Source organism: Gobio gobio (assembly GCF_949357685.1).
Source record: "Gobio gobio genome assembly, chromosome: 19".
Lineage (NCBI taxonomy): Eukaryota > Metazoa > Chordata > Actinopteri > Cypriniformes > Gobionidae > Gobio > Gobio gobio.
This window is the reverse complement of record NC_137112.1, coordinates 6,086,030-6,111,468: the sequence shown is the minus strand read 5'-3', so window position 1 is coordinate 6,111,468 and position 25,439 is coordinate 6,086,030. Positions and strand designations below refer to the sequence as shown.

General features: G+C 39.4%; 2 protein-coding genes across 23 annotated transcripts in view; both read right to left on the bottom strand.

The window, feature by feature from the left end:
* Positions 1 to 25,439, bottom strand: part of traf3ip2b (TRAF3 interacting protein 2b) — a 1,379,907-nt gene that overhangs the window by 9,994 nt on the left and 1,344,474 nt on the right. The window lies entirely within an intron of this gene.
* The window catches only part of slmapa (sarcolemma associated protein a), a 107,923-nt gene that overhangs the window by 23,862 nt on the left and 58,622 nt on the right, over positions 1 to 25,439 (bottom strand). For 5 of the 22 annotated variants that reach the window (XM_079844545.1, XM_079844544.1, XM_079844533.1 and 2 more), the window contains 12 exons: positions 22,138 to 22,200; positions 19,854 to 19,949; positions 18,880 to 18,951; positions 18,653 to 18,793; positions 17,969 to 18,106; positions 17,719 to 17,887; positions 17,518 to 17,568; positions 13,362 to 13,424; positions 8,942 to 9,001; positions 8,693 to 8,767; positions 4,807 to 4,887; positions 4,421 to 4,480 (listed from right to left, as the gene is read on the bottom strand). In XM_079844545.1, the coding sequence (XP_079700671.1) occupies positions 4,421 to 4,480; positions 4,807 to 4,887; positions 8,693 to 8,767; positions 8,942 to 9,001; positions 13,362 to 13,424; positions 17,518 to 17,568; positions 17,719 to 17,887; positions 17,969 to 18,106; positions 18,653 to 18,793; positions 18,880 to 18,951; positions 19,854 to 19,949; positions 22,138 to 22,200 (1,069 nt within the window). Of the gene's footprint in view, positions 1 to 4,420; positions 4,481 to 4,806; positions 4,939 to 8,692; positions 8,768 to 8,941; positions 9,002 to 13,361; positions 13,425 to 17,517; positions 17,569 to 17,718; positions 17,888 to 17,968; positions 18,107 to 18,652; positions 18,794 to 18,879; positions 18,952 to 19,853; positions 19,950 to 22,137; positions 22,201 to 25,439 lie in introns of all 22 variants that reach the window. The other 17 variants (XM_079844547.1, XM_079844546.1, XM_079844534.1 and 14 more) reach the window with 5 other exon arrangements.

Here is a 25,439-nt window from a genome sequence, read left to right as displayed (position 1 = left end):
TTATGAAGGTAAATTTAAGACCTTTTTAAGGAATACATTTAAAGGAACATAACCCATCAATATGTTCTCTAAAGGTAAATGTCTAAGCACACAATGACTTGTACTAGTGACACTTCAACGTTTAAAAACACAATTTCCAACAGATTTCCATAACTTTTTAATTCATTTTTACAAAAAACTGCTTAAAGTTTGAGTCAAGAAATCTTGTGAAAGTGATTTTATGACTAAAACAAGAGCAAATATCTCCCAATGGGTTCATCAAAATCAACTTAATTCAAATGCAAGTCATTTTCATACCCAAAGGCAGATACTTGTTCTTGTTTTAAGCATAAACTCACTTCAGTTCAATTTATTAGAAAACGAGTTAATTTCTTCATTTTTCATGTCAAGTAAATGTATCTTGATTTAAGGATGCATTGAATATGTCAAAAATCATTATTTTTTGCTGTGCATGCAATTCAATTTTGCAATTAAATTTAGGGCCCTATGAAATCAGTTTTATAGTTTATTCTGTTTTAATTGTTCTGGACTCTGCTTTAGTGGTTAAATTACATTTTGCTGACTTCCGTTGATCTTCGGGACACAAATGAAGATATTTTTAATAAAATCTGAGAGATTTCTGTCCCTCCATTGACAGTCTAAGCAACTTCCACTTTAATGCTTCAAAAAGAAAAATAATCTATAAGAATCGAGTGGTTAATTCCACATTTTCTGAAGAGACTCGATGGCTTTATATGAAGAACTAAAGTCTTTGGGTTTGGAACGACATTAGGGCGAGTAAATGATGACAGAATTGTCCTTTTTGGGTGAACTGTCCCTTTAAGTGCTCTGACCTACTTTTAATTTATTCATCCACATTCTGAATTATACAGTAAACTCAATTTTTATGAATGGATTCTACAATTGAGTCCACGTTTTCTGCATCACAGAAATCACAGGGCCCTAATTTAATGGCATGTTGAATTTAAGACATTTTTAAGGCCTTAAATTGTGGAAGGTCAAATTACGACTTTTTAAGACCTGCGGAAACCCTGTTCTATACATAAATAACCTCAGATTAGTTCACTTTGTTGTTCAATAGAGAAGGTTAAGTTGTTGAATACTCAACGGACGGGCAGTCAAATGTTAATATGCTTATGATAATGACACCATAGCACGATTTATGAATGTATGCATTATGAACGTTATGCAGTGTGCCTATATAGCACATGTACAGATAAACCTTGATGGAAACGGATGTGTGGGAGTCAGATGTCTGCATGTACTGCCGTCTGGTGTGACTCAGCAGGGTGAGAGTAGATGAATGATCTCCACATTTTCAACCTGTGTGGGCGAGCCACAATTGAGCTGATGACATGCGAGACGAACTGCATGAGAAAGGGGCAAATCCCCTCGCCAGCCTGAACACTACAAAGACAACGACTAGGGCCAGCTATATGTATCTGTCGTGTCCATTTCCTCATCATTTGTTTTTAGATATTCTCAATTAAACCTGCAAGTGACAAACATCACGCAAGAAACTACATTTTCTGCTTGCCTTTGGAAGTCACTGCCGTTGTGCTAGGGCAAATGTGGGTGGATTCCAGATTATTGCTATGCAGTTGCTAGGATGTTGAGTATTTTGACGTGTCAAGTTTTTAGTTTTAAGTATGAGCAACAGTCTCAATAAGTACTGCTAAAATCCAATAGACCCCATTTTACAGACTGTGATGATGCGTTTTAACGGTCATTAATATCGTAAATCCTGCAACGTTTTTTGTATTTTCATTATTTTATTTTTATATATGTACATTTATAACACTAATACTTTGCATTTTATTACTTTTGCATCAAATTACAATAAAAAAGTTACCGCTGCTGTGAGGGTGTTTAGTAATAGCGTCTATGGGAGTGATGGTAAAAATGAACATACCGTAAAACTTCAAATAAAAGCCTGGGCTTCTATTTACCCAAATCGCCGAACTGCACCGGCTTGTATTTGAAACAGGCGTCTATAAGAGACAGGCCTTTAATTTAGTGTTGAGATGTTCAAGCATGACGGTAGGAGGTTACCACATTATATTACCTTTTATTTATAATTAATTCGAATGTGTTTAACAAATCATTTAATGTAAGAAATGTCTTAGATTATTGGCAGCACAAAAAACGAAACGATGTGACAGAAATGGGCAGAAATAGAACAATATAAATTACCGCTAAAATCCATTGAGCGTATGAACTTGTTGCCCGAAACACATCAACAAGAAAGAATGAAGACTACCCTGTAAAACAACTGCAATCATGTGATAGAAAATTACTCTATTCATCACTATCATCATCCCCGCGATTCTTGATTCAAGTTCATGGGCGAATTCCTCCTCCACTTCTCCCTCTCCAGCCTCCGCTAACTCTGCCTGCCTTGCTCGCACTAACAGCTCCGCCCAGATGCGCACGGCTCTCCCTCTTTGAAACAATGGATAATGTGGTCCTCGCTTCCATCAGAAGCTACTGTCAGGCCACATACCTAAGGATAACATCCCGAAGTTAATGAAATATATCTCCTCCTTCTCCCTCGCACACACAAACACACGCGCACGTCTGCGTGCAAGCATTAAAGGAATTTTTCAGCCGCTCCGTATCCAGCTTTACCCACGCTTGAAATTTGACAACTGTCAGCTTAAATGTCAAATTATACTTTTCTCCATGGTGGTATTGAGAGAATTAAGAAAAACTGAAGACTGAAAGTTCGTTAACCTCGAGTCGTTCATGAACGGTTCCGTCTGTCACGTGAAATTTTATCAAAACATAGAACAGACGATCTGACGGGTTTGAGAAGATCAAATACAGCCCGATACTAAAAAACAGACCCGGCGTCTATTTGAGACCGGCCTTTATTTACCCAAACCTGTCGTCACACCAGGCGTTTAAAAGAGACAGGCGTCTATTTGGGACTCGGCTACTATTTGAAGTTTTACGGTATTTCACTCTTTTCACTGCCATTATCAATCTCACTCTATTTTTTCCCTCTTTTTGAAAGTTGTGAAATCACTACTGTGGCGTTTTTCTTTTGCTATGTGAGCAAATGGGCACACAAAAAAAATATTTAATGTATTCTCTCATTCACAGCTATAATATTTAACCCAACTATGACGACTTCCGCTCTGAGAAACCCGGAAATGTGAAAAGGGTCAGTTTAAAACTTTCAGAGTAATTTAAAGGGATACTCCACCCCAAAATGAAAACTGTCATTATTTATTCACCCTCATGTGGTTACAAACCTGTATGACTTTCTTTGTTCGGCACAACACAAAAGAAGATCATGTTGGGAACTAAACAACATTGGAATCTTTTTACCTCCATTGTATAAAAAATATTGGTAAAACTTTAGTTTAGGGTTCAATTCTCACTATTAACTAGTTGCTTATTAGCATGCATATTACTAGGATATTGGCAGTTTATTTGTACTTATAAAGCACATATTAATGCCTTATTCTGCATTTTCTACATCCCTCCAATACCTAACTACCTTACCAACTATTAATTAGCAGTAATTAAGAGTTTAATTTGGGCAAAAGTTGTAGTTAATAGTGAGAATTGGACCATAATATAAAGCAGGGGTGCCCAATCCTGATCCTGGAGGGTCACTGTACTGCAAAGTTTAGCTCCAACCCCAATTAAACACACCGGAACCGGCTAATCAAGCTCTTATTAGGCAGCTTCTAGGCTGGTGTGTTGGGTAAACTCTGCAGGACAATGTCCCTCCAGGACCGAGTTTGGACACCCCGATCTAAAGTGTGACCAATATATCTTCTGTTAATGTTCCATACTAGAAAGAAAGTCATACCATGTTGGAACAACATGAAGTAAATGACAGATTTTTTGGGTGGCGTATCCTTTTAAATGACTTTGAAAGTTTGAAAATGTAACGCTAAACACATTTAGAAGTCTGTGAAAACTAAAAAGAGATGCATTTTATCAGTTCAAACCAACCCTGATCCTAACAGTCCTGACAGACGTCTGAACAGCAGCTGTACGTGACATTGTGAAAGCACTCAGTGTCTAATTGGGCTGTAATTGGTTTGCATTCCACCCTGTCCTCCACTGGAAGATAAAGTGGGACGAGGGGAATGATCTGAGGGAGCATAAACCAGGATGACGCAGAGACACCTGTTCAGCTCCACGCTGACTCAAGCCCACCGCTAACACCTTGCGGGTCCCACCGCGGTCACATCCAGCAGATGTAGACCATATATAGTCGCATTGGGGAATAACACACCCTGTTAATCTGCACAGTTGTGCCGCATGCCAGTCCACTGACCTCTAATGGGTGCAGATAAAGAGGGTGACTAACGGTCCAGTTCAGCCAAATCACACAAACACACCCACATCAGCAATGGCATTTCAAACTGGGAAGTTCAACACAAAAGAATGGAGGGATTACCTTTCAAAAGAGAAACCCTGTTCTGGGGCTCGTTCAGTTCTTGTTCATCCATCTGTCCGTCTGAGCGAAAGAGAGTGGGGAAAAAAGAGAGAGCATGAATAAAAACATTAAAGAAAGAAAGAATGACAGAAAGAAAGGAGAAATAAACAAAAAACAACAATAAAAATAGTTTGAAAAGATATGTATATATAACTTAAATTAATATATAAAGTATAAAAATGAAATATCACCTTAAAAAAACATGAAAAAAGTGGGATGCATAAATAAAATATATAAATAAAAAGCTGTAGAGCTTGTATAAATTCAAATTGGTAAAGATGTGTGTATATAAAACGCTGTAGAAAGCAAAACAGCAATCATACATTACATAAATATGCATGTTTTACCTGATGTGTCGTCACTGCTTTTGTCCTTGCTGGGGCTCAGAGTATCTGACATATCGCACTCTTTAGCGTCTATTTGGTTTTCTATGGAGGCAGAGCGGAAGAGACCACTTAGAGGAGAGGGGGGGCACAACTCTAAACAAGATTAAAACAACAAATGACAGCGATCGTAAGTCTACCAGGCTCTCTGCTTCAATGTCTCAGTCCAAATAAGAGTGCGCTTGTAGGTTGTTAATAAATAAGACTTGATTTCTCTTGATCTACAATAGCAGGCAGTGAATGAGCCCCCTGTAGTTCCTCCTCTCTGGCTGGTGGTAGTTAATGCCCACACATGGTCATTAGAGTGACCTGGGCTTCAAAATGGACATAGTCACATGCTAAACTAGTTGCTGCTTTTGCGGTTATGATGCAGTAGTAACCATGTGGACTAAAATGAGTTATAAATGGGGTTTGAACAGGGGGAGGTGGCGGCAGTCTAAAGAAAACCTTCTGGGAACATGTTCATACCACAAATAATGCATCATCTGATATAATTGAATTGCACTTCAAATCTTCAGTACCTTTTTTAATGAAAAATCAGTAAATGCTGTCTGGAGACTTTCATTACTCTCAGATATCAGGGCAAACATTGCAACATATAATCAATACATGACCTCAAAAAGTACCCTTTATATCACATGATTAAATCACAGTTACATCACATGATAGATCTTTTGAACTCAGTGTAGCGAATGGTGACACAATGGGACTGATGGGATAGAAAGAAAATGATGTCGCCATAGGTAATAGATGACCAGTGCATTGTGGTCTAATCAGTGAGTCTCTAATCTGAAGGGATTGGCATTAGACGTCACAGCAGCTGGGAATGGCTGGACACACAGAGATGCCACAGAGACGACGGGGTCAAGGTCTAAATGCCCCTCATCATCTGTCTCCCTCAACACAAGGAGGAAGCTTAATGAGGTCATGACCTGATCCAGGTGTGAAACTAATCATTTTATTCTGCTTTGATTAAGGGGGAAATAGATGGAATGGATTTAAACCTTTTTAATAGTAAAATTTAACCATTATTATTATTAGCCAGAATGGATTCAAAACTTAAACAAAAAACGTAACTATTATTATACATTTTAGGTCAAATTTGTAACTAAAAGAAAAAGTTACAGCAAATAGTTTGTTTTCTTACCTATTCTAATTATTATTATATTATAATTATGCGCGATAGATTAAACATTTTAAAATGAAAAAGTTACATTTTAGTAGAGTTTTTCATACTATTATTATGTTTTACAACAATAACAATAGTTTTGGATGGATTTGTGGGACACGCTTAAACTAGTGCTGGAAAAATTAATCGTGATGATTTTTTTGTTTGTGTTTACATAATATATGTGTGTGTGTACTGTGTATAATTATTATGTATATATAAAAACACACACATGCATGTCTATAAGCAATCATTTTAAACAATATAACGAACAAAATAATACAATTATTTGAATGTCTGTTTTTCCACTAGTTTTTTGTCAAAATTGTATAGGGTCGCTAACGACCCGAGGTGTGTAAGATTATACGTTTTTTTTTCTTCTGCACAATAATAAATGAATCTATAATGACTAAATAAGCTTTTTTTAAGCAATTCAGCTTTATTCCACAAGGTGGCAATGTCTGATACACAATGATGAAGTGATTTCATAGTGACTGAAAACAATAATAAGTATTATCTGCAAAACTTGAAATGGCTCAGCGATTTACTGCAGAGCAAGTACTGAACACATTCAAATATAATGGCTGATTTATACTTCTGCGTCAGACCTACGCCGTATATCCTCTACGCCGCAAGTTACGCGTTAGTTTTCATTTATACTTCTGCGTTGTTGTCCGCGTCAATGTGCAATTACACATGCAGGCCGCTAGGAGGCAGTGTTGATGGTAACCCACAGTATCAAGGCAAAAGCCGAAGAAGCAGCGGCTTGTTTACATTGTCATTGCATGCGTCTCAATCAGCTCCCTAGTTCAGTCGTCAGGGCACTGATCAGGTCCTAAGTCAATGGGCTGATCCCTGATCAGTGCCCTGACGACTGAACCAGGAGCTGATTTAGACGCACCCAGTGTTAATTTTGAAATGTCTACACTTCTGTTGCAGTTGCTCATTCAAGTTCAGATGGGGAGATAAAATATGCATTGTTACAACCGTCTTAAACATATTACTATATAAACATCGTAAAGTAAACATTGTCATTATTCATCAGCATTAGTTCATAAACAAGTGCCTGGTATAAATGTGCGCTATTCATTGATTGTGAGCCGCTCTGGAGCGCTGCATTAGGGATGCGTGAGCCTGTAGAAGCGCAACAGCGCCGTGTTTTCCAACGGTTAGATCAGCTCAAATCAAATGTGCGCATCTGTTGCACAGGATATCAGTTCTGACTGGATCTCTTCCCTAATCGCCCCCCCCCCTAACATTTTCGTCTTGTTTTTATTTGTTGACGAAAATGACAGTTGATTTTCGTCATAGTTTTTGTCATCCAACACTAGTTTTTATTTAGTTATCGTTTCGTTTTCTTCGGTGAAAAAAGGTTGTTGACGAAAATTATTCGTCAACAAAATTAACACTGACTAACACAAAGAATCTCTGCACTAAAAAATATTGTGTTATATAGCAGATGTAAGGATGAAACTATCATCCCATTTCTGGACACACACACACTCCTATCGCAGATTTATTTATTGACCTGGGGGAGGGGTTCTGGCAGACCAATCACAGCGCTTGCGGTCCGCGTAGAATTGACGCGTTTTTGGAGAGGTGCGCGTCAGGGTACACAGCCTACAGCTTAGCTACAGTGTACACCCGACGCAGAAGTATAAATTGGCCTTTAGTGTCACTGTCACTTGATGATGGATCTGGTCAAGAAACTGTCAGTGATCAAAATACTTATTTTGAAGACGTTGAAAATGAGTTTTGAGAATATGCGCGAGATGGCGAATATGAGCCAGATGCAGAATGTACTGGAAAATGAGCTCTGACGAGGAAAGTGATGATGGTATAAAACATCTGCTCAAAAACTGAACCCTTCCAAGCTCCAAAAGGTAACGAAATATGTTTTATTTTATTCTTCTGTAATTGTTACTCTAATATCAGGAGTTTTATATATTATCGCGACAGGTATAGATCTATCCATGTTAGATATAGATCCGAGTCGCTAAAGACCCGAATATATAAGAATGTTTGGTGAAACAGTCATGCATTTAAGGGTTAAACGTTTTTAAAATTAAGGAGTTACAACAGTTTTTCAACTATTATTATGGTAACACTTTACGATAAGGTTTCATTTGTAGCAATACATTTGTTACTGTATTTGTTAATCTTTGCTAATGTTCGTTAATAAAATACAGCTGTTCATTGTTCATGTTACTTCACAGTGCATTAACTAATGTTCACAAATACATTATTTTGATTATAATAATGCATAAGTAAATGTTAAAATTAACATTAAGATGAATAAATGCTGTAGAAGTGCAGCTCATTATTAGTTCATGAAACCTTTTTGTGCAGTGTTACCATTATTATTTACAACGATAATAATAAAAAGTAATAATAATTGAAAGATAGTTCAAACATTACTGATGATGGTGATGATACAGTACAGTAATGACCCTGACCTGGTCATGCTCTTTGACGATGCTAAAAATAACTATAATGTTCATTCCTGCCACCCAGAGACCGCAGTTTAATTTGGTTTTAAATGGAGGCCGGGGGTGAAAACCATGTGCCTTCATTGCCATCAGATTGCATCATAATGTAATGTGACAGACGGCTCCCTCAAAACTAGCTTCAACTAGAAAGAAACAAGACTTGATGAAACTTGTGACAGAAATGTGACGATACCTTTAAGCCTGTCTGGACTGGCCAAGCTGTTGTCCACTGTCGTCTGGTTATTCTGAAGATGTGCATCAATGACTTCTGTGGAATAAAACAAGAAAAAAATTGACAGGTCTCCTCTTAAGTATTATCTGACTGGATTACTAGCACACAGACGGCAAACTGTTCTTGAGTCCAGAGGAATTATATCCTAGAATTTCACTTCAAATGAATGAACAATGCCCTTATTTCCTTTCAAATCAATCAGATACTTACCGTCAAAGTTGGACAGCTTGTTAATGGATGAATCCACAGCTTCCTTCAGCTGCCTCACCGCTGGTTAGAAAAGAGAAATGTCACGTTAGTACAAGTCTCTTTACGGTCATCAAATCAAGCATGATGCAGCTAGTAAATATTTCGCATTAAATATCAAATCTCAGCTTTTAAAGGACACAGATGCAGCCCAACTGAATACATTATCAGCAGCAGCAAAACTGCGTTCGTAGTATTCTCCATACATACAGAACAAAGCGACACATGAAAAGCGTCAGTGGAAGCTCATAGACCTCAGAACGCATGCTGGTGAGAGTGAAAATCCCCAGGAATACAGAAAATCCAGGTCAGCTGGTGGTGAAGTGAGAACAGACGGCATGCAGAGTGTTTTTGTTAAGAATCCATGTCGAGTTTGGAGAAGGACAGAGAGAATATATGAATCTCATGGACAGCTTATAACTATCTGTAGACAAACAGATTCAAGATTGTGCCAATACTGAGTCCTAAATGCACTCGAGGTCACTCCGTTCCGCAATCTACTGTAATATATTCACATACCGCATGGCCTCTCAAACCTTATTGCTTAATATTCATAAAACGGCTCAAAAGGATAGTTCACCCAAAAATGTTGAACACAAAAGATGATATTTTGAGGAATGTTGGTAACCAGAAAGTTGGCGGGACCCATTGACTTCCATAGTAGGAAAAAAATACTATGGAAGTCAACAGCTGCGTTTCCACTGTCGGGTCTAAAGCGGGCGTGCTAGTGTGTGCCAGGGCCTTAAGCAGGCGTGCTAGTGTGTGCCAGGGCCTTAAGCAGGCGTGCTAGTGTGTGCCAGGACCTAAAGCGGGTGTGCCAGTGCGTGCCAGGGCCTTAAGCAGGCGTGCTAGTGTGTGCCAGGGCCTTAAGCAGGCGTGCTAGTGTGTGCCAGGGCCTAAAGCGGGTGTGCCAGTGCGTGCCAGGGCCTAAAGCAGGTGTGCCAGGGCCTAAAGCGAGTGTGCGAGTGTGTGCCAGGGCCTAAAGCGGGTGTGCGAGTGCGTGCCAGGGCCTTAAGCAGGCGTGCCAAGGCCTAAAGCGGGTGTGCCAGGCCCTAAAGCGGGTGTGCGGGTGTGTGCCAGGGCCTAAAGCGGGTGTGCGAGTGTGTGCCAGGGTCTAAAGCGGGTGTGCGAGTGTGTGCCAGGGCCTAAAGCGGGTGTGCGAGTGTGTGCCAGGGCCTAAAGCGGGTGTGCGAGTGCGTGCCAGGGCCTTAAGCAGGCGTGTCAAGGCCTAAAGCGGGTGTGCCAGGCCCTAAAGCGGGTGTGCGGGTGTGTGCCAGGGCCTAAAGCGGGTGTGCGAGTGTGTGCCAGGGCCTAAAGCGAGTGTGCGAGTGTGTGCCAGGGCCTAAAGCGGGTGTGCGAGTGCGTGCCAGGGCCTTAAGCAGGCGTGCCAAGGCCTACAAGCGGGTGTCCCAGGCCCTAAAGCGGGTGTGTGCCAGGGCCTAAAGCGGGTGTGCGAGTGTGTGCCAGGGTCTAAAGCGGGCATGCTAGTGCGTGCCAGGGCCTAAAGCGGGTGTGCCAGTGCGTGCCAGGGCCTAAAGCGGGTGTGCCAGTGCGTGCCAGGGCCTAAAGCAGGTGTGCCAGGGCCTAAAGCGAGTGTGCGAGTGTGTGCCAGGGTCGGAAGCGGGCATGCTAGTGCGTGCCAGGGCCTAAAGCGGGTGTGCGGGTGTGTGCCAGGGCCTAAAGCAGGTGTGCCAGTGTGTGCCAGGGCCTAAAGCGAGTGTGTGCCAGGGTCTGAAGCGGGCATGCTAGTGCGTGCCAGGGCCTAAAGCGGGTGTGCCAGTGCGTGCCAGGGCCTAAAGCGGGTGTGCGAGTGCGTGCCAGGGCCTAAAGCGGGTGTGCGGGTGTGTGCCAGGGCCTAAAGCAGGTGTGCCAGTGTGTGCCAGGGCCTAAAGCGAGTGTGTGCCAGGGTCTGAAGCGGGCATGCTAGTGCGTGCCAGGGCCTAAAGCGGGTGTGCCAGTGCGTGCCAGGGCCTAAAGCAGGTGTGCCAGGGCCTAAAGCGAGTGTGCGAGTGTGTGCCAGGGTCTAAAGCGGGCATGCTAGTGTGTGCCAGGGCCTAAAGCGGGCATGCTAGTGCGTGCCAGGGCCTAAAGCTGGTGTGCAAGTGCGTCCCAGGGTCTAAAGCGGGCATGCTAGTGTATGTCAGGGCCTAAAGCAGGTGTGCTAGTGCGTGCCAGGGCCATAAGCGGGCATGCTAGTGAGTGCCAGGGCCTAAAGCGGGCATGCTAGTGCATACCAGGGCCTAAAGCGGGCATGCTAGTGCATGCCAGGGCCTAAAGCGGGCATGCTAGTGCATACCAGGGCCTAAAGCGGGCATGCTAGTGCGTGCCAGGGCCTAAAGCGGGCATGCTAGTGCGTGCCAGGGCCTAAAGCGGGCATGCTAGTGCGTGCCAGGGTCAGTCGCATTTCCACGGTCCACTCATTCCACTCATTGGGGCTTCCTCTGGGCCAACAGCCAGGGTTTTTTGGTCCGATGAATACCTTGGTCCAAAGCGAGCCAGCTCGGGCTTGAGGAGTGGTTACAAACAAAGGCAGAGTTTATCCGAGTCTGGAAACAGCGGCGCCGCATATGATTTCATACACCAGCATTAAAGACTTTTACAATAATTTTAGCTCAAAACTCACTTTCAGACAGCAGCGAGTGTTTGAAACAACTTCTGTTTGTGATCCGATGTGGATTCTGATCACCGTATAAGGCAGAAATATGTATATGCCATGCAAAAGACTATGTGTGCTAACCATTACTATAGTAAACATGGTAAATACGATCGCTTGAATAAATCGGACAAATCATATAGGCTATGTCAGTACGTCTCGTCTCTTTATACCAGACTGTCTGATATTTAGCTCTGCATATGTCATAAAATATAGCAACTCCAGCTTTTCAGGAGCATCCTCTGTTTAAAAATCTAACTTTCACTGGAGAGGACTAAAGCTCTTGGTTGGAAAAATTTGTAGAAATGATTGTTCTTTCTAAATGTGGTGTAAACACACTGTCCTGTGACTACAAATCAACAGAAACAGACGCGTACGTGTGTCCTCTTTCTTTGGTGAAATAACGGTGAATACCGCTTTATTTGTGTGGGACTAATGTGCAATCTCGACACAAGTTAATTCATTATGATCAATGCATCACTTATTATTGTAAAACCGTGGTAAAACACAGATTTTAAATCTTTAAATGCCATCAAACAGCCGCTTTTATCATGTTGGTTTTGCGATCTCGCTAGTTTCCAGTTTTCCTATAATACTTCCATTTGTTTGATGGGTTTGTGTGAGGTTGTTCCAGAGAGGCGTGTTACGGGCGGGATTTAGTGAAGCGCTGCAGAGCTTCTGGCCCACCAACGGTGGATACGCAGTGTGCTTTTGGGCTCTGTGCTACAGGTCTGAGGCTATTAGTCCGGCCTGGCCCGTTGAAAACCCTGGCTTGTGCTGGCCTGACAGTGGAAAGGCGGCTAATGGGTGCCATCAACTGTTTGATTACCAACACTCTTCAAAATATCATCTTTTGTGTTCAACATAAAACTCATACAGGTTTGGAACAACATAAGGGTGAGAAAATATGACAAAAAATAATTTTGGGGTGAACTATCCCTTTAAGGAAGATCTAGAAAATAGAGCTAACTTGAGATAATATACAAATCAAAACATACACCAAACAATATTTTAACTATTACAATCTGTTGGATTAATCAAGAAAATGGACATTTCACAAGATTTGGAACAAGGAGCTTAAATAAAGTCAACACCAAAACACTTTTTTAGCTTCCAAATCACAAAATCACTTGATAGAGATGGTTGCTAAAAAAAGTATGAAAAAAAGTTAAAATGTCAATTCAACCTTACAATTGGGCTTCACTATGCTAGAAAATAACTCGCATTTATTATTTTATTACAATAAAAGTCTGTTGTGAATATGCCTCTTCGATAAAACGTCATCTAAATAAGTCTGTTGATCCTAACTTACTAATAACTAAAATGGCTCTCGGTTCAAAATGACAGTTCAACGAGGGACAGTTCAATGGATAATTCACTCTTTTTAATTACTTACTAAAACATAATCACTTCACAAGAGTCGTTTGTTCACACCGCATTTCATGTTGCGTGTACAGCACAACAGAAAGATTCAAGAAACACTGGCGTGCACTTTAAAATGTGATTTACAAACACGCAAGATATTTGATGAACCGTATATGGACAGGCAAATGTTCCCTACTATCGCCAAGAGAGTTGAAATGAGTTGAAAAAGCAAAAATAGCGACCCTCTATAGCTCATGTCCTCACTTCCTCACTTCACAGAGTAAAGCGTCCTGCTTTGATGCTCATGAATAAGAGTATTTATTAGTATGGCTTTGGAAGACTTTGGAAAGAATGCTGTGTACTCACATTGACACTCAATGTACTGTTGGATTAAAGTGCAGTCTCCTCCACTCTTTAAAAGAAAGTGGTCTACCAAAGAAAGAAAAACCCTCCATTAAATGAACAGCAAATGGACGGACACATCGAGGGGCATCAGATGATAATAAAACATAAGCCAGATCTACAGGATACAATACGAGACGGAACCAAACAGAGATGCAGAGGGCGGGACAAGGACACAGACGGGAGACTGCAGCTGTTCGTGGACCTGCCCTGAAGAGATTGACTGACACCTGTCATTCACCTGTCACCACTAGGACAGACACTGTGACAGAGGTCTGATAATCCACCTCTTAGAATTATTAGAAATACTCAATTTGCCTGGAAATCTTCTAAATAAAATGTTAAAAATAAAAGCTCTAACATTTGAAATGTAGTTGTACTGCAGCGAAATATTATTACAACACTAATATTTCTAATGTCATTTTATCTTATCGTATATATTTTCAATTATTATAATTTTATAGTCATATTGATATACAAACACAACATGTAACTCTTCATAAAAAAATCATAATAAAAACTGCATTTTAAATTGCAATCGCAAGTTTTATCAGAAAAACAGCAATTCGATTTTTTCCCCAGATCTCCTATAGTTTCCATCTGGCTGCCCTATTATAAAAGCTTTAGTCAGTTTCCTGTACAACTATGTTGTTACAGCAAAAGACCCGACACTCGTGCACATTTTGATGCAAAACGACCCCATCTTTGAAGTTTTCAGTCAATTTCGGCTTTGCACAGGCTGATGTTCCCTACGCACGCGTCTTACTAGAGCACAAAAAAACATGCTACACTTTCATCATAATTTCTGAAGTCAGTGCATTTCATGGAAATAGTTCAATGAGAGGAACGCCTCTGCCAAGAGGTTTGTGGTGCACCACATCAGAGTGAATAGTAGTTTCATTTCTGAGATGCTGCCTCTTATATTTCTGCCAGAGAATATAGTACTAGAAATTAGAGAGCTGGGCGATTTTTCAGATTTTTTGATTAATTCGAATGTAATGTTTTGCCGTGGTTTTATCATTTTTAAATCGAGAAGTCGCGGTTTTGAATGAAAATGTTGGCAAACATTACACAATCCTCTACACACACCTTGGCAATAGAATCGCCATTGGCTAGTAATTGTTTTAGTTTAGTCGCCAGACTGATATATTATATGTATGTGATTCCACTAAATCAGTCCATCAAGCGTTATATTATGATGATCAAGCACTATTTAATGATAGAACTTTAGTAATTAGAACTAAAATTTGGTAACCATGTATGAATGCATATTTGTCATTTTAACTGAACTTTATCTATGTTAAACTCATACTTAGCCTCTAACAAACACTGGCGAGTAAAATCTAAGCATTTATTAGCCAATGGCTAATGATAGATATTGTTTAGTCGCCCAGAGTGAAGATTTAGTCGCATATGCGAGTGATTTACTTAGTTTAATTGAACCCTGGTGGTGGTGCTTAAGATATTGTTGGTCATTCAGTGTTTCTGTAAAAAAATAGATACAAGTAATTATTATTCAAAGATAATACTACTACTACTAATTGTGCTACTAATAACAATGCACTAAGGATTCGTCGATTTCGTAAAGATTGTCAGCGTTTGCCTGAACTGATTTGCTGAAATCAAAACAGGGACTGTAATAGAAGAGCGCCAGCCAATGAGATTGCCGTTTGCACATTAGTCCCTCCCACTACCGGAGAAACCAGCATATTTTCTGCTTCTTAAAAGCTGAATAATTCCAAATGAACTGTTATTTTGACAGGAAAATACAACAAAGAAATATCGTTTACATGTAGCGCATCGATTCTGCGTGGTATGCAAGTCTCTCTCTGCGCGTGTGAGAAACAGCGCTCTCTCAAAGCGACGGCGAGTCGTGCTCCTTCACACTAGAGTTTACGGTACGCCAAATACAGGCACACGTGCATCCATTGAGCTGAACTGAAACAGTACTGATCACGTGATGGAGAGAGAAACTGTTCAGCGAGTGAAAATATATCTATGTTAAACTCATACTTAGCCTCAAACACTGGCGAGTAAAATCTAAGCATTTATAAGCCAATGGCTAATGATAGATATAGTTTAGTCGCCCAGAGTGAAGATTTAGTCGCAAATGTAAAGGGTTGTTACATTTAGAGCAATGATAACAGTTAAGAGAAGGAAATGATCCGACCACATGATGGCGCGCCTGATTAACTGTGACGCGCTCTGTGAACGTAGATCACATCACGTCTCAACGGCTGTTCACACAAAATGCGATATTGCGTTGAAAAAAACAAGACGTGACCAGTGGAATGGGGAAAAAGCTACGGTATTAGACGCGAGTTGAACTTTCTTCTAACTTGAGCGCCGCCACAGTCAAACACGTCCGGAAAACAATAGGAAAAATAGCTCAATGGAATGCAAAAACCTGTAAAGAACTACTACTGTATGTTTGATAGTTCATGTTTGCATGATGGTGACAGCCGGAAATGTGCTGTTATTTATGTTTTTACAAAGCAGTTGCTTTAAAAGGATTAGTTCACTTCAAAATGAAAATTTCCTGATATTTCACTCACCCCATCTCATCCAGGATGTTCATGTTTTTCTTTCTTCAGTGGAAAAGAATGTAACGGCTTCAGAGGCTCTGCACGATCCCAGACGATTAATAGGGTTTTATCTAGCCAAACCATCAGTCATTTAAAAAAAAAAAAAAAAGATTTATATACTTTTTTAACCACAAATGCTCGACTCCGGTGTTCTGCTTCTTCACGACGCATGAGGTCACGTACGTGGAAGTACCGACCCAGTGCCGAAAAATTCTCCTCCAACTTTAAAATTGTCTGACATTGCTGTTTTACCCTAATTTTTGTAAAAGATGTTTGATTCAGTCTTTGCATGTTCATTTTAACACTGGGTCAGTACTTCCACGTACATCACAGGTGTGACTTTTCCATCGAGCATTTGTATAAAAAGTATATAAACGTGTATTTTTTCTTGTGGAGCCCTTTGAAACTGCATTGATTTGGACCATTGGTTGCAATTGAAGTCCATTATGTGGAGAAAAATCCTGGAATCCTCAAAAAATGTATTTTCTTTTCGACTGAAGAAAGAAAGACATGAACATCTTGGATGACATGGGGGTGAGTAATTTATCAGGACATTTTCATTTTGAAGTGAACTAATCCTTTAATAATAGTGTATGACTGATGTTGTTTATTGCTATTACTTTTTAGCTAAGAAATACTTTTTTATATTATTAAATACATTTTATATTATTTCTGAGTATATAGGATATGTTTAAGATACGTTTGTACAATATTTGCCTTCATATTTCATGCATATTTCATAAGTCAAGTGTTTGATCACTTCAGGTGTGGTGAACTTGGAAAAGTACTTTTTTAACCAGATTCTTAATAAAGAGAATGTTACCTGAATCATATTGTAGTTACGTTGACTAGTTAAACATTTTTTTATAATTAAACCATGAATCGGTCAATCGTTCAGAACATTTTTTGTGATTCATTTTTTTTGCTATATTGCCCAGCCCTACTAAAAATGTATTTGGGAACATAAATTTGTGATTATTGGGCTCCATTTCAAACCCTAGTGGCCTTTCTGTGTACTGACTACATAGACACCAAGGGTGTCCAATCTTCCTGCGGAGCTCAGTGCCAATCCTAATAAAAACATCAACTAAATTACATTAATAATATCATCAATTAGCAGAATTAAAAGGGTCCTAAACATTGAGAACTTTATTATCAAGCAAGTCGTCTAGTACAAATGACTAAACAGGCCAACCAGGTCACACTAAAACTCCTTTCCTCAGACTACTTCCCTCCTTTCCCGATTCATTAAACAAGTGCACAGGAAGAACTTAGTGACAAACGGCCAAATGAGGGGGAAATGTTAAGACTCGCAGTACACGCAGGTGTCGACATGAACACACATGCTCAGTGGAAAAGATCATGGCCTTCCAGACAGAACAGGTCATGAAGCAAAGCCGGACAGACAGAAAGAAAGAGGGACAGAACAAAAAAGCATAAATAGGCAACCAAAGGCGAGCTCCCATGCTGAATTAGTCAAAGAGGTGATGCAAGGTTAGCAGCACACTAGCAGACGGCATGCGTCTCCAACTCACCTAAGCTGTTGTTTTCCTTTATGCTTTTCTCCTGCAGCTGTTCTAACCGGACTGGAAAACGACAACGAGAAGATTTTGACCAAAGAGCTCTATTCCGACAGATGCACCTCCTCAACCCGTTACATCGATTTAATGATATAAATGCCCTCCGTTCTCAACCAAGAGTCCTGTGCTGAAATACTGCACGATTGTGTATTTTACCTTGCAGGGCCGTTAGTCTCTCATTCGTGAAGTCGTTGTCCGCCTGCAGAGCTTCGATTCGAGCCTGAAGCGACTGTTCCTTCTCTTCCATCTCTTCAATCCTCAACTGTAGCTCTTTCTTCTCGTTCAGGCCTTTCTGAGTGAGCTCCTCGTGTTTGCCCTCTGCCAACTAAACACAAAAGTTTAGAAATGTAACGGCTTTGGCGATTTAACAGGTTGAATGTGCGACAGTGGGTGGTGATAGACATGCCTTTATCTTTTCTGTGAGATCCTTGATTTCATTGACGGCTCCGTTGTATTTGTTGGCGAGTTCTTGGAGCTCTTCCTGTGAGCGTTCGTTCATCTCTCTCAGGTGCGTGCACTCGTCTTCCGTGTTACTCAAGCTCCTCTGCAATACAAAAACAAATACAACAGAAAATAGTTAATGGATAAAACTGGGCATGATACTTCACATATAAAATCTGATTATGCTATATTAGCCACTTGACAAAATAGTGTTATTGTCTCATGGTAAAAACTTTACTCGCGGTGAATCAAGAAAACAAGCGATTGAAACAATAAGACTGTCTAGGGCTGTATAACAATGATTCGTTTACTGTTAATAAATGTATATCCAAACAGTTGCTGACCTGTCTAATAAAATGCATACTATTTTAAAGCGTCTTTGGTGTTTCCATGGTTTCTATGGAAATCAAGGGTAGCGCTGATATGATGTAATTGACAGGTGACGCAAGGACACGGGTTAAAATGGCTGATTTCTCTGGATTTAAACATTGTTGGAAACGTTTGGGATAATGTAAGTACACTAGTCTACAAAATATGTAACTGTTCAAATGGTTTTTGGATGTTTTAATAAAAAAAATCTTACATATTGTGCCTTTAAGGCCAAAAAGATCAGGCTATAATCTAATAAAAGATTGATTTTTTTTTTTACCTCCACCTCCGACAGTTTCCTGACCACCTCGATTTTCTCCTGAAGGACCCGCCTCAGGGACTCTTTGGCTGTCGTCTCGTAATTGTGTTTGTCCTCCGTTAAGGCTACAAGCTCCTTTCGGATACTGTCTTCTGTTTGGTTCTGAGGAGACAGCATGCAGTGATGCAACAGGAAATATATCTGTGTGTGCACACATTCAAAATACTCAAAGCAGACACGGGCCTTACTTTTGAATATGCTTGCAACTGATTCCCCATCACCTCCAATCTAGAGAGTAACCGGTCTTCATCGATTAAAGCCTGTAAAGACCAATAAAGAGATCTTGTTATGTCATAAGTGTTACATATTGAGAGCACTACTGAACATGCCATCTGCATTGAATAATTAAAGGGTTAGTTCACCCAAAAATGAAAATGCTGTCATTAATTACTCACCCTCATGTTGTTCGACACCCGTAAGACCTCCGTTCATCTTCAGAACACAAATGAAGATATTTTAGTGTAAATCTGATGGCTCTGAAAGGCCTCCATTGGCACAATGCACGGTTCACTCTCAAGACCCTTAAAAGGCACTAAAGACGTCGTTACAAAGTCCATCTCACTACAGTGGTTCTACAATAACTTTATGAATCGGCGAGTATAGTTTTTGTGCGCAAAAAAACCCTAAATAACGACTTATATAGTGATGACGATTTCAAAACACGGCATCATGAAGCTTCGAAGCGTTATGAATCAGTGAGTCGAATCATGATTCAGATCGCGTGTCAAACCGCCAAACTGCTCAAATTTGGCGATTCAAACTGCTGAATCGACTCACTGATTCATAACGCTTCAAGCTTCATGATGCCGTGTTTTGAAATCGTCATCACTATATAAGTCGTTATTTAGGGTTTTTTTGCGCACAAAAACTATTCTCGCCGATTCATAAAGTTATTGTAGAACCACTGTAGTGAGATGGACTTTGTAACGACGTTTTTAGTACCTTTTAAGGGTCTTGAGAGTGAACCGTGCATTGTGCCAATGGAGGCCTTTCAGAGCCATCAGATTTCAACTAAAATATCTTCATTTCTGTTCCGAAGATGAACGGAGGTCTGACGGGTGTTGAACGACATGAGGGTAAGTAATTAATGACAGAATTTTCATTTTTGGGTGAACTAACCCTTTAATAATTGTCTCCTCTTTAATTGCGATGTGTGCTGTACCTGCCAGCTGCTCTCTGATGCTTCCTGTGTGCTGGCCAGCAGCCTCTGCAGAGTGGCCAACTTCTGCTCCAGCATCTGCTCTCTGTGTAAGGCCTCCTGAAGGACACAAACAGAGCATCAACATTATCTCATCTCTAATATATACAGGACTCCAGACAAAAAAAAACTATTAAAGGAGCCATTGGCTCCTTTAGGGGAGAAAAATAGGCGCCAAATAATTTTTTTAAATCCCATAAAAGAATAAACATGTTTTCATTTTGTCATGTGTTATCACGTCTGTCCATTTTCCTCCATCTTTTGGATGTCCTGGCAGATTCACTTAATTACTTTTCCAACTTGAAAACTACATACAGTCACAAAGAATTGTTCTCTACACAGAATCTGAACCAATGTCACAGACCATAATAATGTCGGCCAATGAGTGCAGTTTGGCCTCCTCCTAAAGCATCCTATGAATGTTGTTGTACATCTTGCGCAAACACACAACTAATGTTTTCTTCATTAGTAATATCTGAGAGGTAAATTTGGTGAAAGGCAGCTCTTCACATGCAATTATAGGCAGTTTTAGATTAGCTCATTCCATTCTCTCATGTTGCAACAGGTTAAGAAAAGATATAAGGATTATGTAAGTGCATATATTTAGCAAAGTTTCCCTTTTTCTAGCTGACTAACGAATTCATGAGCATTGAATGGCTTTCTGAGGTAAACTGGACATGATTGTTCTTGAGCTGTTTTATACAAACTCAAAACGCTGATTTAGCGATCTGTCAGGACACATTAATGAGCAATTTGAAAGCTGAAAGTTTGTTAAAACACATTAAAAGCGACATTGTAAAGGTGACAATTAGGTACAGATCTTACTGCGATTATGGATGGCTGCGCTACAGATAATGTGAAGTTCAGGCAGCAGAGAACCACAAAGATTAAACGATATTGAGAATTAGAATCCACATCAGTATCAATTAGTTTATCCACGTTATGTTCACGAAATAGACACTGTCTTCCTGCACTTTTACAGAACTGGGATGTTCATTCATTGGTCTCCATTGACACAGACGTCAGTGTTGTTGCTCGATAGAGAAGACAGCTTTGTAAAAGCCTGATATTTTGACACGAGTTTCTAACGCTGAAAGCTGATCCTCGCTGTCCCCGTGCGAATGTTGGCACTCAAAACTCAGTGAGGTTTTTTTTCCACTGAAACTTTGCTGCACATCGTCTCATTTTATTACGTCAACACAACAAAAGATGTGATGGGCTACTCATCACAGAACATGCAGGTAAAAAGGCATGCACTTTTTAATCATAACATGTGAATTTGTATATTTGTATACAAATTAATATTTTTAGTTGCAGTCTGGAGCCTTTATATACTTTATATACTTTATATATATATATATATATATACACACATACACACACACACATACACATACACATACACACACACACACAACTGTTCAAAAGTTTGTGGGCAATAATTCATTAAACAATCTATAAATGCCATTCCTTTGACCGTTCTATTCATCAAAGATCATTTTTATGAATCCACAAAATATTTTGATCAGAAATGTATCTTGAGCGGCATTTAGAATGATTTCTGAAGGATCATGTGTCACTGAAGACCGGAGTAATGATGCTGAAAATTCAGCTTTGATCACAGGAATAAATTACACTTTACAATATATTCAAATAGAAAACAGCTATAATAAATTGTAAAAATATTTCACAATATTTCTATTTTTATAATCAAATGCAACATGCATTACATATGCTAAAAGATAGCTAAATATTATTAAATAAATATATTTTAATTTACTGTTTATTAATTAGGGCTGTCAAAAGATTAATCGCGATTAATCGCATCCAAAATAAAAGTTTGTGTTTACATAATATGTGTGTGTACTCTGTTAATTATTATTTATATATAAATACACACACATTCATGTATATATTTAAGAAATATTTGCATGTATATACTGTTTATACATTTATATAATCTATAATATATATAAATATAAATGTTTTATATATAAAAATAATATTTTTTTCTTAAATATATACATGCTTGTGTGTGTATTTATATATAAATAATAATTAACAGAGTACACACACATATATTATGTAAACACAAACTTTTATTTTGGATGCGATTAATCGCGATAAATCTTTTGACAGCCCTATTATTAATATATTACAAGGCCAGTACATAAAAAGGACAAACATCTCATCTTTGCATTTTGACAAAGCCTTCAGACGGCCTGTAGAGGTCAGTGTTGTTCCATACCTGCAGGTACTGGGAGAGCTGAAACAGTTCCTGAGAATACATACTGGGTGTATTTGCGGACACCTGCGTGACAGAAAGAAAAAAATAGTGAAAAAATAATTCTCTGCAGGGAGTTTATCGATCTCACAACCAGAGGTCTGCGTACTTCAATGAAACACTTTGAATCCAGCATCTTTTCACATGTTGTCCTTGATACATCTAAGTAAGTACAGTCAAAAGAAATGTTCAGTCTCACCAAGAGAAACTAAAACGACATCTTCTGAAAAGCTGAAAACTGGCAAATAACCTTGAATGAACCCAGTCTGGCTGAATAGGGGCCTTGTTCCTCATATTCGAACCACAATGTTCCAAATAGTGAAATTGTGACTCAAGATGTGTTACATTTATTGAATCCACATGATGAGACACTCCCACAGCAGAGAGAAAGTCAGAAAGAGCATTTCTATATTGACAGCGTCAGATGCTGCCGTCGGATATAGAAGGGCTATATGCATCTGGAAATGAATGTGACTGCATTCATGGGGCTTAAGGGGGACGCCAGTCTATCTACACCATCTTCATTAAAACAGATGGAGGCCGGTGGTGATGCAAGGATTTACACATGCATGGTTTTGTCATCACAGATGCAGATGATGTCATCATTCTGCTCCACCAGTACACGGACGTCATTTTTAATAGTTTTTCCCCAATCCATCTGCATCTACAACTTCTGACTGGATCCGAAACACTCCCTAAAACATTCATTATTAGTTCACTTTAAGGTTCCAACATTTAAAAGCGGCTGTAACAAACTCCTTGTCTTGCATAGAGTAAGCTGTTGTGAGCAATATTTGCTTAAAAATGTATATACAATTGTTCAAAAGTTTGGGATCAGATTTTTTTGCTGTTGACTGAAATTAAAGGTGGGGTAAGCGATATTTGAAAAAAGCGGCCAGACAACAACCACAAACGTGTGGCCAATCAACGGGCAAGAGGGAGATTTAAAGAAAGATTGTTGAAAGAGAGATGCCTGAGAGACATGATAAAAGAGAAAAGCTCATAAGAATATCACTGGAAAATGAAGGGTTATGATCAGGAAAGAGCTTTAGGACCAGGTTTGGGGAAAGTAACTTTGAAAAGTAATGCATTACAATATTGCGTGACTCCCTTAAAAAGTAACTAATTGAGTTACATAGTTACTTTTTGAGAAAAGTAATGCGTTACATTACTTTTGCGTTACTTTTTCTCACCTGGGCTGGGCTTGTTTTTTGTTTTTTTATAACAAAAAAGTTCTATTTTTTGTGCGAAGGTAAAGACCTCTTCACACCAAAATTGAAATAAGCCCCAGGCTGAGGTAAAAAGGCAAATTCACACATGAACAGTAGAGGGCGCAGCTCTGCGGTGCTGCCATTCTGGATAATGGAAGAATAGGACACAGGAGAAAAAAGTTTTACAAATAAAAACAACATTTTTTAATTTTTGCTCATGGTTTAACTGAATCATTGAAGGCTGTCAGCAAGGCATTGGTCAATAAAGGTAGATTAAATGCATAAAAACATTTGTTTTATTTAACATTCAATTATTAGAGGTTTGCATAGTACTCTGATTTTGCATTTGACTGATTTTATTAATTTTGAGGAATACTGAATCTTTATTTTGAATAAATGAATAAATGCTCACATTTAGTCTAGAACTACAATAACCATCATGTTCACACACAACGCCTCTGCACTGACTCTCGACATTTTTCCCAACATGGGGACAGGAGAGCTGTCAGTCAAATAAATGTGAAAAAGTAACTCAGATATTTTGTTGTAAATTTGAAAAGTAATACGTTACTTTACTAGTTACTTGAAAAAGTAATCTGATTACGTAACTGAAGTTACTTGTAATGCGTTACCACCAACACTGTTTAGGACAAAGCGGCACCTCCTGCAGTTTCTCTTGAAGCCAATACGGAAGTGACTTAAACTGCAATTCATCAACTGGCCACTAGAGACAGACTCCAGAAGGAGCAGAATCTCATTGAGCTGATGTTAAAATGCCCAACTTTACAGCAGAAGAACACGTGTTTACAGTCTGGGACAACTTTGAGGCTTCAAAACTCTTCAGAAACCTATGGGTGACGTCACGGACACTATGTCCATAATTTTTTACAGTCTATGTTTAGGACCCACGTTATAAATATTTGTTGCACTTCTGCTATAATAGACATCCACTCTTGCGTTGCATCTGTAACGGAGGTCAGCTAGTGAGAGTTGTGCAGGCTGATGAGTGCTAGAGAATGCACTTTTTTATTGTCCTTGTTAGTGCACTCGCCTTGCATGTCAGCGATCGGGGTTCGAGACCAACTCAGAGCAGGGCGGTTAGGATTGAGGGTGAGCTTTAGGAGGCGGAGCAATGAAGAGATGGGTGTGTTTGTATGGGTTGATTTCAAATATCAACACTGTTCAGCAAATATCGCTTACCCCACCTTTAAAACTTTTATTCAGCGAGGACACATTAAATCGATCGAAAAGTGACAGTAAAAAAATGATCAGGTTTACACAAAAATATGAAGCAGCACAACTATTTTCAACATTGATAATAAATATTTCTTGAGGAGCAAATCCTCACATTAGAATGATTTCTGATGGATCATGTGACACTGAAGACCGGAGTAATGATGATAAATTCAGCTTTGATCACGGGAATAAATTACATTTTACAATACATTCAAATATAAAAACTATTTTAAATTGTAATAATATTTCACTTTTTTTTACTGTATTTATGATCAAATAAATGCAGCCTTGGTGAGCAGAAAACAAACGCCCCAAAACTTTTGAAAGGTATATACTTCACTGTATTACACAATATAGATATGAGAATTGGGATGTGGCTTGAGTCTAGCGTGGCTAGGGTCTCATCAACATGCTATCGGTAATAGCTTTAATCCTAGATGCAACAAAAAGCACTAAGAGAATGATGCGATTAGATTTCTAATGTGATTAAGCATGAGTATATATTTAAAACTTTCAAAGAAAGGCACCTCTGTGCACTGCACAACTAAATTGCTCCACAGAGGCATCCCACACAGAGGATAGCATGAGAGGATAACTGCATTATCTAACTTCATCTGGACCACCTCCAGGATTGTTCACAAATACACCATAAAACAGCCACATGGAAACCTCAGATAGCGGCACATAATGCTCGCTGATGTCAATTCAAGGCTTTAGCAACAGCAAGGACATGGAAATCAATGGCATTCATAACAAGCTGCTTTGAGGACAACACTCCAACGCCGCATGCCAAGAGACAATTATAAGCAACATAACGAA